Raw genomic sequence first — 16,748 nt, 5'->3', positions numbered from 1 at the left:
AAGTAAATTTTCTACGGAGAGACTTAATTTTCAAGCCAAGAAGGCGAATTTTCAACAAAACAGTTTTATTTTCAACCAAAATGGATGAATTTTTAACAAAATTGTTCAATTCTTGAACAAATAATTGCATTTTTGTCCAAGAAAAATGCAATTTCTACTAAAATTGATGAAATTTTTAATAATAAAGACAAATTTTCAAACAAAAATAATTGAATTTCCATTTTTTTTTAATCACAGTTTGACTTTGCAACATCAAATTATGAGTTTGAAATAAGTCAACTTTCCAAGAAGATACTTGAATTTGTAATAAAAAAAGTGAATTTTCAAAAAGAAAAAATGACTTTCTAACCAAATTGTTGAATTTTTAACCAGGAAAGATATAATTTCGATTTAAAAAAAGATGACTTTTGCATTTCTAAAGCTATACATAAAAAAAATTAATTTTCATCCAAAAAATATTTCAATTGACTTTTCAAACACCAAAATATGAATTTTCAACCGAAAGGGATTAATTTCTAACAAAATTGCTGAATTTTCAAACAAATAGTTGCATTTTTATCAAATAAAAATGGATGTAATTTGAATTAAAAAGAAAAATTTAAAAAAAAAAACTAGTAGAATTTAAATTTTTCCTAAATTGCAGTTTGACTTTTCAACATGAAAAGATGAATTTAAAATGAGTAATTTTTCTACGAAGATACTTGAATTTTCAACTCAAAAAGACGAATTTTCAAACAAAATGGATGACTTTTTAAAAAAATTGATGAATTTTTCACACAGAAAAATGCAATTTGTACTAAAATAGATGAAATTGTAGTAAAAAATACATATACACAAAAAATTAAATTTTCATCTACTTAAATTTTCCACTAACAATTTCAATTTCCCACAAAAAATGGAATAGTTCAATTTTTAGTTGAAAAAATTATTTAAAAAACGGATTTTCAAAAAATTATGAATCTTAATCTGGAATAATGAAATTTGCAACAAACAAAAATTAATTTTTACAAAAAAAAAATAATGTTCCATTAAACAGACGAATTTTCAACTAAAATTACGGAATATTTATTTGAAGTAAGTTAAATTTTCAGTTAAAGAAATTACTTGCCATAAAAAAACACTAACTTTTAACAACAAAAAAACTAACTTTAAAAAAATGCTTACATTTTCAAATAAGGTGATGAATTTTCAAATAAAATTGTAAATCTTTAACTGGAATAGTTGAAGTTTGGACCAAAAAAAAATAAATTTTCAACCGAAATGGATGAATTTTTAACAAGTTAAATTTATAAACAAATAATAAAATTTATAATTAAAATGATAATCTCCGGGAGAGAGCAAGAGCAAAAAATAAATACAAAGCAAATAAATGACTCAGAAGAATATTATAGCATGGTTAACGCAAAACTTCATTTTAAAAATTCCCTAAATTTTTTTCTGAGCAATTTTTCGTTTTTCCTGAAAATTAACATTTAAAGACCAGAATCTGAAACTTTAACATTTTTAATCTAGAATATTTTATAAACAGCACAAAATAATTGAAAATTTAAATTGAAAAATTTGAAATTTCTGCTTGGCAGTTATTAAAAGTTATAAAAATTCCCCGAGTTCTGTCAGATTTTTTTCTCGAAATCCCTGACTTTTCAGCGACCAATAAAATTCTATAACTTAAAAAAAATTGTTGTTGGAAAGGTTCGTTTTTCACTCACCCGTTTCTTTGGTGTGTAAAATAGAATTCAAATTAGATTTCAGCACAATTACAGGATGTCTACTCAAATCCTGGAAAAAAATTCCCTGGCAACTCCAAGTTTTTTCCATGTATAATTTTTCACTGATTTATTATAAATAATGTTCTTTTCAGTTTCTCGGAATTTAACTGATATTAGAAGATATTCTTAAATATTTTAGCACGATAGACTAATTAAATAATTAAATAATACTGAAAAAATGATTAATCATTTCTTGAATTTGTCACTAAATTCCATGAATTTGAAAAATAATACAAATTTTAAATTTATGTATCTATTGAATTAAATTCAATTTAATCCGCTTCAAGCTCCAAATTTTTCAAGTAGGAATTTGGATGTTCAAAAAGATAGATGCATTTTTAACGAAATAGTTGAATTTTCAGCCAAAGAAACGCATAAAAAATAGGTTAATTCTTAATTAAACAGTTGAATTTTCAACGGAAAAAGATCAATTTTCAAACAAATTGCAGAAATTTAAACTAAAAAAGATCGTTTTTTTTACAAAAAATGGAATGATTTAATTTTCAATTTAAGAAATTAAGTTTTAACTAAAAAAAGACAGATTCGTTTTTAAAACAAATTTAATTTTATTTCGAACCAAGCAGTTTTATTATCTACCAATCAGATGAATTAATTACTGAAATGATCAATATTTCATTGTAACACTTGAATTCTTAAGCAAAAAAAAAAAATAATAATAATAAATGTCCAAATAAATTATTTAATTCATTTTATTTATTCAAAAAAATAACATAAAAAATATAATAGTTGTTCTTAAACAAAAAAAGATCAATTTCCAACAAAAAGATTAATTTTCAACGCAGAAGATTCATTTCTACCAAAAAAAGTCAAAATTTTCAACTAAAGGAAATAATTTTCCAGCCAAATATATCAATGCATTTAAAAATCTTCAAAATTATATAATTTTAAGCGATTTAAAGCTAGAATTACTAAAAATTGTGCGATAATGTTTTTTTTGTGAACTGAAAACTTCTTAAAAGTTATTTTAATTTTAAATAGTTTTTAAATTTATTCTTCTGAAGCCTTTCAAATTCCTTAAAAAGTTTCTAAATTTTTTGTTCAAAATCTGCCAAAATGCACCGAAATTTTGGTATGAATAACAGGAATTACTGATTTTAATTGAACAGTGAGATATTTTAAACGCTTCTATTTTTTAATTATTTAAGCGTTTAAAACTGAATTTAAAAATTCTTCAAATTAAAATATATACTCAATAAGAAAACCGAGTTTTTAACAAAATTGTTTAATGCGTTTAAATCTAAATACATATAAATTATTAAATAAGAAAAACGAGAGCAAAAACGACCCAAGAATTGGTGAGAGTTACATTTTCAGTAAAAAATCATTATTACAAAAAAAAAAAAACAAAGTTTCAACAAAATACATTATCAGTTTAAAAAGTAAAACAAAAAAATTTTTGCTCAACAAAATAGATTAATCTCCAAAAAAAAATACGTAGACTTTCAACCATCTAATGGAATTTGTAAACAAATTGTATTAAATGAACAAAAAAGTTTTAATAAAAATGTGCATTTTTAACGAAATAAATGAATTCGGAATTAAAATATATGAATTTTAAACAAGAACAATAAATTTCTACCAAAAAAGATCAATCATTTTTAACCAAAACAGATGCTTTTTCAATTAAAGAAGAAGAATTTTCAACTGAAAAGATACATTTGTTTAAAAATCAACAAAATTGCCCAATTTTCAACTTAAAAATGATTATTAAAACTACAAAAAATAAGATTTAACCAAAAATTTAAGTTACATTTTTAGTTGAAAACTTTAATTTTTGACGGAAATAATGAATTTTCAACTGAAAAATATAATTTTTAACAAAAATTTGCAACAGAATAATATTTTACCAATGAGATGGATTTTTAACCACAAACATACTTGAATTTGAATTAGAAAGATAAATTTTTTACAAAAAATGGAACTGTTACATGTTCAGTAAAAAAAATTATAAAAAAGAAACAAAAAAATAATTTTCAAACAAATAGTTTTCTAAAAAAAAAGGGAAGAAATTTCAACAAAGTTAATTTGCAACAAAAAAAAACAAATGATCCATAAAATAGGTGAATTTGCAACCATGAATGCCATCATAACATTTTCAATAAAAAAATAATAATACGAATTTACCAAAAATTGTTAACTAGATAGTTGAATATGTTTATTTTTTAGATTAAAATTCATTTCGGAAGTTGAAAATTGCTTTCGCGTTTCCTTAAAAATTGGTCGTTTTTAGAGAAAATTAATTCAATTGGTAGAAAACTCATCTTTTTATTAGAATATTGTTCTTGTTGTTTGTGCGTTCCCTTCTGGGTTTAAAAATTTAACTATTCTGTTGTAAATTCGATTGTTTTTGTTGTTGCTCAAAATTGATTTTTTGAATTAAAAATTTAACTGTTTCATGTTTGGTCTAGAATTTCTTTTTTTTCAGTTGAAAATGCATTTCTTTCCTAGAAAATTAAACTATTTTGTCTAAAATTAAATTTTTTTTATCTGAAAATGTAACTTTTATTTTGGTTTGAATACATCTTTTTTTAGATTAAATATTCATTTTTAAAGAAGAAAATTTAACAATTTTGTTGACATTTTTTTTTTGTTTTTAGAAATTATCATTTTCAGTTGAAAATTTCTCTATTTTATTAAAAAAGTATTCGACTTGTTTGAAAATCCATCTGTTGATGTTAGAAATTAATTTTTTTTATTGACAATTCAACTATTTTGTTGAGAATTTGATTGTTTTTGGGGTGAAAAAAAAAATTAACTGAGAAATTAATTGTATAATTTTTTGTTGAAAATTTATCTTTTCTACTTGAAAATTGATTTATTTTTTAATTGAAAGTTGAACTGTTTGATTCGAAATTTCTTTTTTTAGGCTTGAAATTTGACCGTTATCGGTTAAGAATTCATCTGTTTTGGAATTAAATTATTCTTCTTATTTAAAAATTAAATTTGAAACTTTCACAATTTTTAAAACATTTTTTTTCCTTGAAAATCAACCTCTCAGTTAAAAATTTATCTTTGTTAGTATAAAATTATTCTCATTGTTTAAAATTCAGTTTCATCTTCCGATAAAAATTTATCTTTTTGGTTGAAAATTCATTTATATGATTGAAAGTTCCTGTATTTTGTTGAAAATTAAACTATTTTGCTGAAAACTTTTTATTTGTGGTTATAAATTTATTTTTTAAACTAGTAATGTAACCGTTTTTCGTTGAAAATCGATCTATTTTGTTCAAAATTTTTTTTTTAAATTGTTTTAAGCTTGAATTTTAAAATATTGAATTTAGGTTTTCGGTACAAAATTATTGGTTTGAACATTAAATTATTTGTTTTCGAATTAAATTTTTTGCTTGAAAATTCAAATATTTTGTTAAAACTTTTTTTTTGTGGGTAATAATAATTTTTTTTACTGTCAGAAAATTTCCCTTTTTTGTTTTAAGTTCGATTTTTGTCTTTATTCAAAATTTAACTGTCCCATTTTTGGTTAAAAATTAAACTTTTTTACTTGAAAGTTAATTTCTTTGTTTGAAAATTGAACTATTTTATTGAAAATTCCATTTTTTATCCAAACATTTAACTAGTCCATTTTTATTTCAATATTTTTGCTTCAACTTAAAATTCGTTTCTAGAATTGAAAATTGATCAATTTTGTTGGAAAGTTTTCTTTCCGAAAAATTATATTTTTAATTGAAAATTCATCTTCTTAAATATAAAATTATTCTTCTTAGTTGAAAATTCATCTGTTTTATTAATAAATTCATGTCTGGTTGAAAATGCGTATTTTTTCGGGATGAAAATTAATTTCTTCAACTTGAAACTTAAGTATAAACTAAAATTTTCAGTTAAAAAATGTATTTATAGTTATTTTAGGTCCTGAACAAAATAATTTAAGTACGGTCCCTTACCTAGGTTTGGCGGAAATTGTCGTTGTTCTAGAAACATTAGCAGCTTCTTTTGCAATGATAACTAAATAACTTCTGAACCATTCCAGCATAATTTTTTGGCCATCGACTGCGTAACAAGGTCCCCTTCCATCGGACGTGTAACAATAAATTGCCTGCAACATTAATTTAAAACAAATTATTTTATTGTAACTGAAAATTATGAATATTTCTTTTCTTTTTTTCTTACATCGTTCCGGCCAATCATAAAATGACTGTCTTGTTTCGATTCCGCAAGAATGCTGCATTTTCTCGCACAACCCATACTGTCCAGATTCGATTTAAATTCCTTGTCTTTCACTGTTATATTATAAAGAAAAACGCTACTCGTTGTGGCGACAAACAAATGATTTTGCTTCCCTGTCGATTTTATTGCCAATCCAGTTATGGCAGTGCTTGTATCTTTGAGAACTTTTATTTTGTTCTTTCGCTCCCGGGTCAAATCTCCTCTGCAAAATAAAAAAAAATATATAAACTCTAATTCGAAATAAATAATTTCGGGTTTGAAATACTTATTTAAGGGACTTTGTTTTCATTTTCCTTGATCATTATTAGTAAAGTACTGGTATTTTAATCTTGTAATGATATTAACTTAAAATGTTTTGTAAACGGAATCAAACAGTATTTCAGACACAAATTTATTAATTGATTTTAAACAAAAAATGTCTTTTCTAATATAAAAGATGTATTTTTAACAAAATAATTAAGTTTTCATTCTAAAAAAAAAATTCCGATAAAAAAGTGCCATACTTTATATTTCAATCTAAAAAGATGAAATTTATACAAAAAAGGATTTTAAAACCAAAAAGACGAATTTTCAACAACTAGAGATTATTTGATCAAGAAATAAATAAAAGTTGATCTAAATTGTTAAACATTCAAGTCAAAATACACGAGTTTTCTCTAGACATTTTTTTTTCTCAAAAAGGAGAATTTTCAACTAAAAAAGATCTATCATAAAAAAGGGAAAAGTTACATTTTTGATTAAAATATTAATTTTTAACATAAGCCTTCAATAAAAAAAAATTAATTTTCAACATAATAGTTAGACTTTCAACGAACGGGATGAATTTTCAACTGAAAATATAAATCTAAAAAAAAAATCTTAACAAAGTGATTTAACCAAATATTTCAAACAAAATAGTTGAATACTTGAGAAAAGAAGAAGAATTTTTAACCAAAAAGTTAAATTTTCATTAAAACAAAAATTTAATTTCCACTAAAAAAGATGAATTTTTATATCAAACAGATAAATTTTCAAAAAATATCTGAATTTTCTGTTAAAAACATTTTTTCAATTTCCACGATTAAAACATAAATGTTTAAACAAGAAATAAGTTTCTACGACAAAAATTGAATTTTCAATCAAAAAATACGAATTTTTGACAAAAAAGAATGACTTTTTAACGAAATTGTTGAATTGTCTACCAAATATATGCATTCTTATAAAAAAAGTTGAAATTTCTTTTACAACCGATGAATTTTTATCACACCATTTTTTTAGAAAATTGAATTTTTATCTGAAAAATTTTGTAGTTGAATTTTCGAGATCAAAATATGAATATTTAACAAAGAATAAGTTTCTACGAAAAATTGTAATTCTTAATCCAAAAAGGCGCATTTTTCGAACCCAAAAACGATGAATTTTCATTGTTAAAAAAAAATGAAATTTTAACTAAAACAGATGAAATTTTTAATCAAAAATATAATTTTTTAAAATAATAGCTGAATTTTCTGTTTAAAAAGATTTCAGCTGACTTTTCACAATTAAAATATAAATGTTTAAACAAGAAATAACTTTCTATGCAAAAAAAAATTAATTTTTAATCCAAAAAGATGAATTTTTAACCAAAAAGGATGACTTTTTAACAAAATTGTTAAATTCTCTACCAAATAGATGCATTTTTATACAAAAAGAAGACATTTTTCTTAAAACAGAAGAATCTTTATTTTTTTTTTTTAATTAAAAGAAAACAGTTGAATTTTCAAGAAAAAATTCTATTTGACTTTTCGAGACCAAAATATGAATATATAATTTAATTTTCAATCCAAAAAGGCGCATTTTTTCAACCAAAAACAATGAATTTTTGATAAAACAGTTGAATTCTTTTCCAAATGGTTGCATTTTTATTCAAGAAAGGTGCAATTCGTACTAAAAAAGATGAATTTTTAATAAAAAACGACACATTTTTTTTTCAAGTTGAAATTTGATCCAAAAGAAATTTCCATTCATTTTTCAACACCAAAACATAAATTTTAAACAAAAAGTGAATTTTTAACAAAATATTTTAATTGTTAACCAAACAGTTGCGTTTTTATCCAAGGAAGATGTCATTTCTGCTAAGGCAGATGAATTTTTAAATCAAAAAGATAAATTTTCAACAACAAAAAATAGCTGAATTTTCTGTTTAAAAAGATTTCCGTTGATTTTTCAAAATAAAAATATGAATGTTTAAACAAGAAATAAGTTTATATGAAAAAAATGAATTTTCAATTAAAAAAGATGAATTTGTAACCATAAATGATGATTTTTTAACAAAATTGTTGAATTCTCTACCAATTAGATGCATTTTTTCCAAAAAAAGATTAAATTTCTTGTAAAACATAAGAATTTTTATTAAAAAACAATTTTAAAACAGTACTTCAACCAAAAATAGAATAGTTGAATTTTTAAATCAAAATCTGATGCTTAATTAAAAAAACGGATTTTCTACTAGAATAGTTAAATTATCTTTCTATTCTAATTCAGAAAAATCTCTAAAAACGTCTTGAAGTATTTTATTGATTGATTTTTTTTTAATTTGGAAGAGGGAAATTTTCAATTGCGAAGAGTTCTGACTTAAAACAGTGATTTTTTAAACTACTTTCTGCGAAATCATAATTATAATTCTTTTTAAAAATTGCCATTTCATGCAGAAAATTCCCTGTTTCAAGTAAAATTATATTCCTTTAACGAAACTAAATGTCCTAAAATAAAAACGATAATTATTCTTATTTTTCATAAATGAGAAAATTATTGTTTTTGCATGTTTGGAATATCATCAAATCGATAATTAAATTTAAGTGAGAGAAACAAAAATTTCACAGAGCGAAAAATTGCAAAAATTTCTTCTTATAATGGAAAAAATTTAAAAAAAAATTCTCTCATAAAGTATAGATAAAAGTTTAGAAAATCAGACTCAAGGAACGTTATATTCTTTAAATAATATGATAAGCTCTAGTTTTAATTAATAAAAAGACGGTAATTTCTCCGGTTTTCATTTTTAAACAAAAAGATTAATTTTCTAAAAAAAAATTAAAATTTTCAACAAATTACATGAATTTTAACGAAATAATTGCATTTTCAATCAAAGGAAACAATTTTTCAGCTAAATAGTTGAATCTTGAACTAGAAAAAATTAGTTCTTAACAGAAAATGAAATAGTTACATATCTAGTAGAATTTCAGTAGAAAATTTCTTTTCATCCAAAGAAAAAAAAATTTTCAATCAAATAGCGCATTTTTCACTTAAAAAATGAAATTTTAATTAAAATGATGGATCTTTAACAAAAAAATCAATTTCAACAAAAGATTTTTTAATTTTTCAACCAACAAAATTTATTTCTAACCTGAAAGATAAATTTTCAACTAAAATTATTAATATTTAACTAGAATATTTAAATTCGTAACCGAAAAGAAGAATTTTTAAACAAAAATATCAACTTTCAACAACAACAAAAAAAACATTTCCTACCAAAAAAAGTCCATTTTTTAACTAAATACGTGAATTTTTATCGATCTAAATAAATTCTTAATTTAAAAGGGGAAATTTACGTCCAAATTGTTAAATCTTGAACTTGAAAAGATCAATTTTCTACCCAAAATAAAACGGATAAATTAACACTTTAAAAAATTAACTTTCAACCAAACTGATGAATTTTCAACTGAAATTGTTGAATTTTATACCTGCTATAAAGATGAATTTTCAACCAATGAGATTAATTTTCTACAAAAAAAGAATTTTCCACAAATTGCATGAATTAAAAAAAGTAGTTTAATTTTTAAATAAAAAATATCAATTTTGACCAAATAGCAGATTTTTTGACCAAAAAATACCAAATTTCAACCCAAAATAAAATAGTTGAATTTTCGTTAAAAATCTCATTTTCAACCAAAAAAAATCGGATTTTCAGAAAAACAGTTACATTTTCTACTGAAAATGCTGAGTGTTTAATTGAGAAAATTATTTTAAACAAAGTAGCTACATTTTTGAAAAGAAAGGAATTTGCAATTAAAATGACGAATCTTAAAAAAAAATGTAACAAAAAATTTTTTAATGTTTCAACCAAGTTAATTTATTTCTAACGTAAAAGATGAATTTTTAACTAAAATGATGAATATTGAACTATAATACTTGAATTTGTAACTGAAAAGAAGATTTCTTAAACAAGGAGATTAACTTTCAAAAGGAAAAAAAAAGAAAAATTTTCTACCAAAAAGTCGATTTCTTAAGTGAACACGTGAATTTTTAAATAAATAAATAAGATCCAATAGGATTAATTTCCTCCAACAAAAAAAGACGAATTTTTCACAAATTACATGAATTAAAAAAAAAATAGTTTAATTTTTAAATAAAACTTAAATTTTCAACCAAACAGTTGAATTTTTATCCACAAAGATAAAATTTCAACCCAAAATAAAATAGTTTAATTTTTCGTCAAAAATCTCATTCTCAGCCAAAAAAAAATTGGATTTTCAGAAAAATAGTTACATTTTCTACTGGAAAAGTTAAGTTTTTAGTTGAAAAAATGGTTTTCAACAAACTAGTTACCTTTTCAAAAAGAGGTGAATTTTCAATTTAATTTATGAATCTTAAAAAAAAATTAACAAAAGAACCATTGAAAAAACTTTTGAAGTATTTTCTTTTTCTAAAATTTGGAAGAGGGAATTTTAAAATTGCGAAGAACTCTGACTTGAAATAATTTTAAACCAGGAAGCTGAATTTTCAACAAGAACAATAATTACATTTTCAGTTTAAAAAACAAAATAATTTTAAACCAAAAAAGAAACAACTTTCGAACCAAATAGATCAATTTCTGGCAAAAAATGCCTTTTAATTCAAAGAAAAAACAGGTTTTCAATCAAATATTTCATATTCCTACTCAGGCAATGAATTTTAAATTAAAATGACGATTTAGAAAAAATAGAATTAGTTTTCAACAAGAGTTGAACTTTTAACCAATTAATTTTATTTTCAACCTAAAAAATTAAATTTCAGTTAAATGAACAATATTTAACTGTAATACTTTAATTTTTAACCCAAAAGAATAATTTTTAAACAAGAAGATTAACTTGCACAGAAAAAGATTCTTTTCCACAGAAAGAAATCAATTTTTAACAAAAAAATGGGGATTTCAAAAGAAATAAATAAGATCCAATAAGATTAATTCTCCCAAAAGAAAAAGACAGAAAAAAACGATAAAAAAAAAGATAAAATTTCAATCCAAAATAAAATAGTTGAATTTTTCGTTAAAAATCTCATTCTCAATAAAAAAAATAGGATTTTCAGGAAAACAATGATATTTTCTACTGTAAAAGCTAAGTTTTTAGTTGAAAAAATGATTTTCAACACAAAGTAGTTACATTTTCCAAAAGATATAAATTTTCAGTTTCAATGATGAATCTTAAAAAAAAACATTAATTTTGAACAAATAAACTATTGAAAAAACTACTTGAAGTATTTTCTTTTTCAACACAAAAAAATAATCAATTTTTAGCTAAATATGTGGTTTTTTAACAAAATAGTTCAATTTTCATTAAAAAAAGACAAATTTTTATTTAAATTGTTGAATTTTGACAAAGAAAAGATTAATTATCATCCAAACTGATGAATTTTTAACTAAAATGATGAATCTTCAACTGGAATGGTTGATATTTATACCATACAGATGAATTTTCAAACAAAAAAATTAATTTTCCACGTAAGAAAGCGAATTTTTCACAAAGTAGATACATTTTCAAACAAATAGTTTAATTTCTAAATAAATAAAAAAACTTTAAACTTGAACTATATTGCGATCAGAATTAAATTCCCGATTATTTCTTCGCCTTTTTCAGGTTTCCCAGTCAAGTCGCCACCCTGTTTACAATTAAATATTTAATGCTTAAATTGATAATTTTTTCAGACATGAGTCTTATTTTTTTATTTTTATGAGTTTTTTGGCCAGATCACTTTTCTGGATTCGTATCTAGGAAAAAAGGGCAAACGCAGAAAAAATAGGGAAAAGAATATGAATCCTGAATGAATTTTCCTTGCCTGTAGAGCATAATAGAACCGTCTTCGAATCCAACAGCCATCAGTGTGAGACTGGAATGAACGCACAGGGCGCTTGCTGGAACGGCTCGATAACTTGGAATTGCTCTGCTAATTCTGACACAAATTGGCAATCCTTGTTTATCTTTTTTCGCTAAATTCCATACTTTTATTGTTGGATTACAGCCAGGCTCGTCTTCCTAGATATTAAAATAATTTGAGGAAATTTTTTACTTTTTAGAGATCTTTTTCATAGGGAGCATCCGAATTAAGTGATACTTTAAAAGGGGTGGGGACTAACGCCAAAAAGTGTTGAATTAAATCTAAATCCGTTTTGAGATATTAGAAAACAATATTATAGACATAAAAATTTAGTTCTTGCATTTTTAACGAATTAGTTAAATTTTCAAGCCAAAAAACTATACTTTTCAAAATATAGTTAAATTTTTATGTCGAAAAGTTAAAGTTCAGAACAAAATTTCATTTTCAGACAAGAGAGATCAATTTTCAGCCAAGAAAGATGACTTTTTAATTCAAAAGACATTTTTTTAACAACACAGTTAAGTTTTCAATAAAATAATTAAATTTTCAACAAAATAGATGCATTTTTTTAACCAAAATAGATGAATTTTTAGCATGAAAAATGATATTTTAACCAAGAAAATTAATTTTCTACTAAAAATAGAATGTTTAACAAAATAGACGAATTTAAAAAAAAAATGTGAACCACAAAATGAATAGTTAAATTTTCTTGTCAAAAAATGAATGTTCATAAAATTCCAACTTAAATGATGGAATATTCAATCGGAATAGTGATAGTTACATTTTCAATTTGAGAAAAAACATCTAATTTTCAAACGAAAATGATGAATCTTTAATTGGAATAATTCAATTTTTAACCAAAAATATTAATTTTTATCTGAAATGATGAATCTTCTGGTCGAATACTTAAATTTTCAACGAAAAGATGAATATTCAACCAAGAAAGTTAATTTGAAAATTAAAAGAGAATTTTAAACTAAAGAAAATAGTTTTTTAACCTATTTTTTTAAAATAGTTCAAAAATAAGTATAGATCTGAATTGAATAGTGATTAACCCATGAATTAATTTATTGAAAGAAAGGTGAATAATGTAATTTTCTTCTTGAAAAAAGTAAGTAAAAAGTAATTTGAGAAAAAAGTGATTAATAGTGACTGTGCGACAGCCCAGATTATTTTTTACAGTTACTTCTTAAATAAACTCTGTTATTTTTTCAATTTTTTTTTTCAAAACACCTTAACTTTAAGGACAAAGATTTCAATGATTTTTACAAGATTTCACCAATTTCACAAATATTACTAAATATTTACAAAGATTTTACAGAATTTTCGGAAAGATTCCGGGTATAGTTCAAATACCTCACAAAGATTTTAATAATTTCCCAAAGACTTTGAATTTTTTGTTTAGGGTTCGGAAAGATTTCCGATAAAATAAAAATATTTCACAAAGATTTAAATAATTTTCCAAAGATTTCACAAAGATTGCCGGAAATATTTCAAATAATTAAGACAGACTTCGGACAGATTTATAATATTTCAGAAATAATTAAATGATTTTTCAAAGATTTCACGAATGTTGGAAATATTGCGAAATATTTCAAAAGTATTTGAATCATTTTCAAAATATTTCAAGAATTTCACAAATATTATGAAAATTAAAAAAAATATTTTGAAAATATTTTAGATATATTTAAAAGATTTCAATAATTTCACAAAAATTGAAGACAGATTTCAGTGATTTCACAAAGATTTCAATAATTTCACAAATATTATCAGATATATAAAAAATATTTTAATTATTTTATAAACATTTCCAAAGATATTCCTAAGATTTTTCAAAGGTTTCATCAAGATTTCGGATAGATTTGAAAGATTTCACAAAGACTTCAATGATTTCAATAATATCACAAATATTACCAAATATTTCAGAAATATTATAATGATTTTCTATAGATTTCAAATATTTCGAATAGACTCAAAAGATTTCGATTATTGCACAAATATTTCAGATATATTTCAAAAATAATTAAAATATTTTGTAAAGATTGCCAAAAATATCAGAAAGATTTGAATGATTTCTGAAGATTTCAAAAGTTTCAAAAATATTTTTAAAAGATTTCACAAATATTTCAGAGATATCTACAAGAGTGGACAAAGATTTCAATAATTTCACAAATTTTAACAAAGATTTCCAAAGATATCAGAAAAATTTCAATGATTTCGTAAGGATTCCAAAGATTTCGAAAAAATTTCATATAGATTTCCAAGAGTGCACAAAGATTTCTTAAAGATTTCAATAATTTCACAGAATAAAACCTAATAATTCAAAAATATTTTGAAAAGTCTTCCAAAGATATCCGAAAAATTACAATGATTTCCTAAGGATTTCATTTATTTCACAAAAATTATCATATAGATTTCAATGATTTCCCCGCAGGATTTCACAAAGATTTCAATAATTTCACAAGCATCCCCAAATATTTCAAGATTTAACAAATATTTAATTGATTTCTCAAATATTTCGAATATTTTGCAAAGATTTTTGATTGGTTAAAAAAAAGCACAACAATTTTGAGAAGATTTCCAAAGGATTTCACAAATATTTCAATAATGTTACAAATATCATCAAATATTTCAAAAATATTTATATTATTTTAAAATAATTTCATATAGACTTCCAAGAGTGCACAAATATTTCAGTAATTTACCAAATATTACCAAATAATTCAAAAATATTTTAAATATTTAGAAAATATTTCCAAAGATATTAGGAAAATTGCAATGATTTCCTATGGATTTCAATGATTTCACAAAAATTTCATATTGATTTTAAAGATTGCACAAAGAATTCAATGATTACACAAAAATTTCAATAATTTTACAAATATTATCAAATATTTCGAAAAGATTCCCAAAAATATCAGAAAGATTTAATTGATTTTCAAAGGATTTCACGAATATTTAACAAATTTCAAAAATATTTCAAACATTTCGCCAAGATTTGATAGATTTCCAAGAGTGCACAAAGATTTCAAAGACTTCCCAAGGATTTCACAAAGATTTCAATAATTTAGCAAGTATCACCAAACACATTAAAAAGATTTCCGAAGATATGAAAAAGATTTCAACAATTTTTTAAGGATTTCAAATATATCGGATAGATTAAAATGATTTAAATTATTTCACAAAAATTTCAAAGAGTGCACTATGATTTCAATGATTTCTCCAATATTTAAATAATTTCAGAAATATTTAAAAGATTTTGAAAAGATTTCCAAAAATATCCGAAAGTTTTTAATAATTTTCTAAAAATTTCAGATACATTTTAAAGATTTCAATTATTTCAGATATATTTCAATGAGTGCAGAGAAATTGCAATGTTTTCAATAATTCCACAATTAGTACCAAATATTTCGAAAATATTTAAAAAATATCAGAAAGATTTTAATAATTTCCAAAGGATTTCAATAATTTGAAAAATTTCAAAAATATTTCAAATATTTCGAAAAGCTTTTAAATATATGTACAAGAGTGCAAAAATATTTCAATAATTACACAAATATTAACAAATAGTTAAAAAATATTTCCAACATTCTGAAAAATTTTCGAAAGATATTAACAAAATTTCAATGATGATATTTTGAAAAGGTTTTAAATGAATTTCAAAAACTGCACACAAATTGTAATCATTTTATTAATTTAACAAATATTACCAAATATTTAAAATATTTTGAAAAGATTTCCAAAAATATCAGACAGATTTGAATGGTTTCCAAATATTTCAATAACTTCACAAATATCCTTAAGTATTTAAAATATATATAAATATTTGAAATATTTATAAATATTAACAATATTTCGCAAAATTTCAGACCTGATTTCTAAAAGTGCATAAAGATTTCAATGATTTCTTAAAGATTTCAATAATTTCACAAACATTATCAAACATTTTGAAAATATTTCCAAAGATATCAGGAAAATTTCAATGATTTCATTTATTTCACAAAACTTTCAAAAAGATTTGAAAGTATTCACAAAGATTTTATTAATTTCTCAACGATTTAAATAATTTAACGAATATTTCAAATATTTCGAAAAGATTTTCAAAAATTTTTAGAAAGATTTTAATGAGTCCCTAATAATTTCAAAGATTTCGGATAGATTAAAAATACTTTAATTACTTAACAGACATTATAAAAGATTTGAAGAATATTTTTAATATTTCGCAAAGATTTTTATGATCTCACAAATATTACAAAATACTTCAAATACTATGAAAAGATTTCCCAAAATATCAGAAAGATTTGAATGATTTAACCAATTTTTCATTGATTTCCCAAAAAATTTCGAATGGTATGCAAATATTTTAGAAAGATTTCTAAAACTGCACAAATTTTTTAATGATTTCCAAAGGATTTCATAAATGTTTCAATAATTTCACAAATATCACCAAATATTTCAAGAATATTTCATTGATTTCCCAAAGCTTTTAGATAAAACTACACCAAAACTGCAATGATTTCAATATTTTCAAAAATATTTAAAACATTTTAGAAAAATTTACAGAAATATCAGAAAGATTTAAATTATTTGCAAAGGTTTTTACAAAAATTTCACAAATTTAACAAAGTTTTCATCAATTTCACAAATAACATCAATTATTTCAAAAATATTTCCAAGGGTTTCATAAAG

The 16,748-nt window shown here is 22.5% G+C and overlaps 1 protein-coding gene across 1 annotated transcript in view; it reads right to left on the bottom strand.

Moving 5' to 3' along the window:
- LOC117171869 (vacuolar protein sorting-associated protein 11 homolog) overlaps positions 1-16,748 on the bottom strand; it is a 70,021-nt gene that overhangs the window by 44,728 nt on the left and 8,545 nt on the right. Inside the window, exons 4-6 of the mRNA XM_033359510.1 lie at positions 12,021-12,217; positions 5,916-6,174; positions 5,690-5,841 (exon numbers count right to left, since the gene is read on the bottom strand). Of these exons, the coding sequence (XP_033215401.1) occupies positions 5,690-5,841; positions 5,916-6,174; positions 12,021-12,217 (608 nt within the window). The remainder of the gene's footprint in view (positions 1-5,689; positions 5,842-5,915; positions 6,175-12,020; positions 12,218-16,748) is intronic.

Source organism: Belonocnema kinseyi, chromosome 1 (genome assembly GCF_010883055.1).
Source record: "Belonocnema kinseyi isolate 2016_QV_RU_SX_M_011 chromosome 1, B_treatae_v1, whole genome shotgun sequence".
Taxonomy (NCBI): domain Eukaryota; kingdom Metazoa; phylum Arthropoda; class Insecta; order Hymenoptera; family Cynipidae; genus Belonocnema; species Belonocnema kinseyi.
Note: the sequence above shows the minus strand (reverse complement) of the source record. Positions and strands in the feature narration are given on the sequence as shown.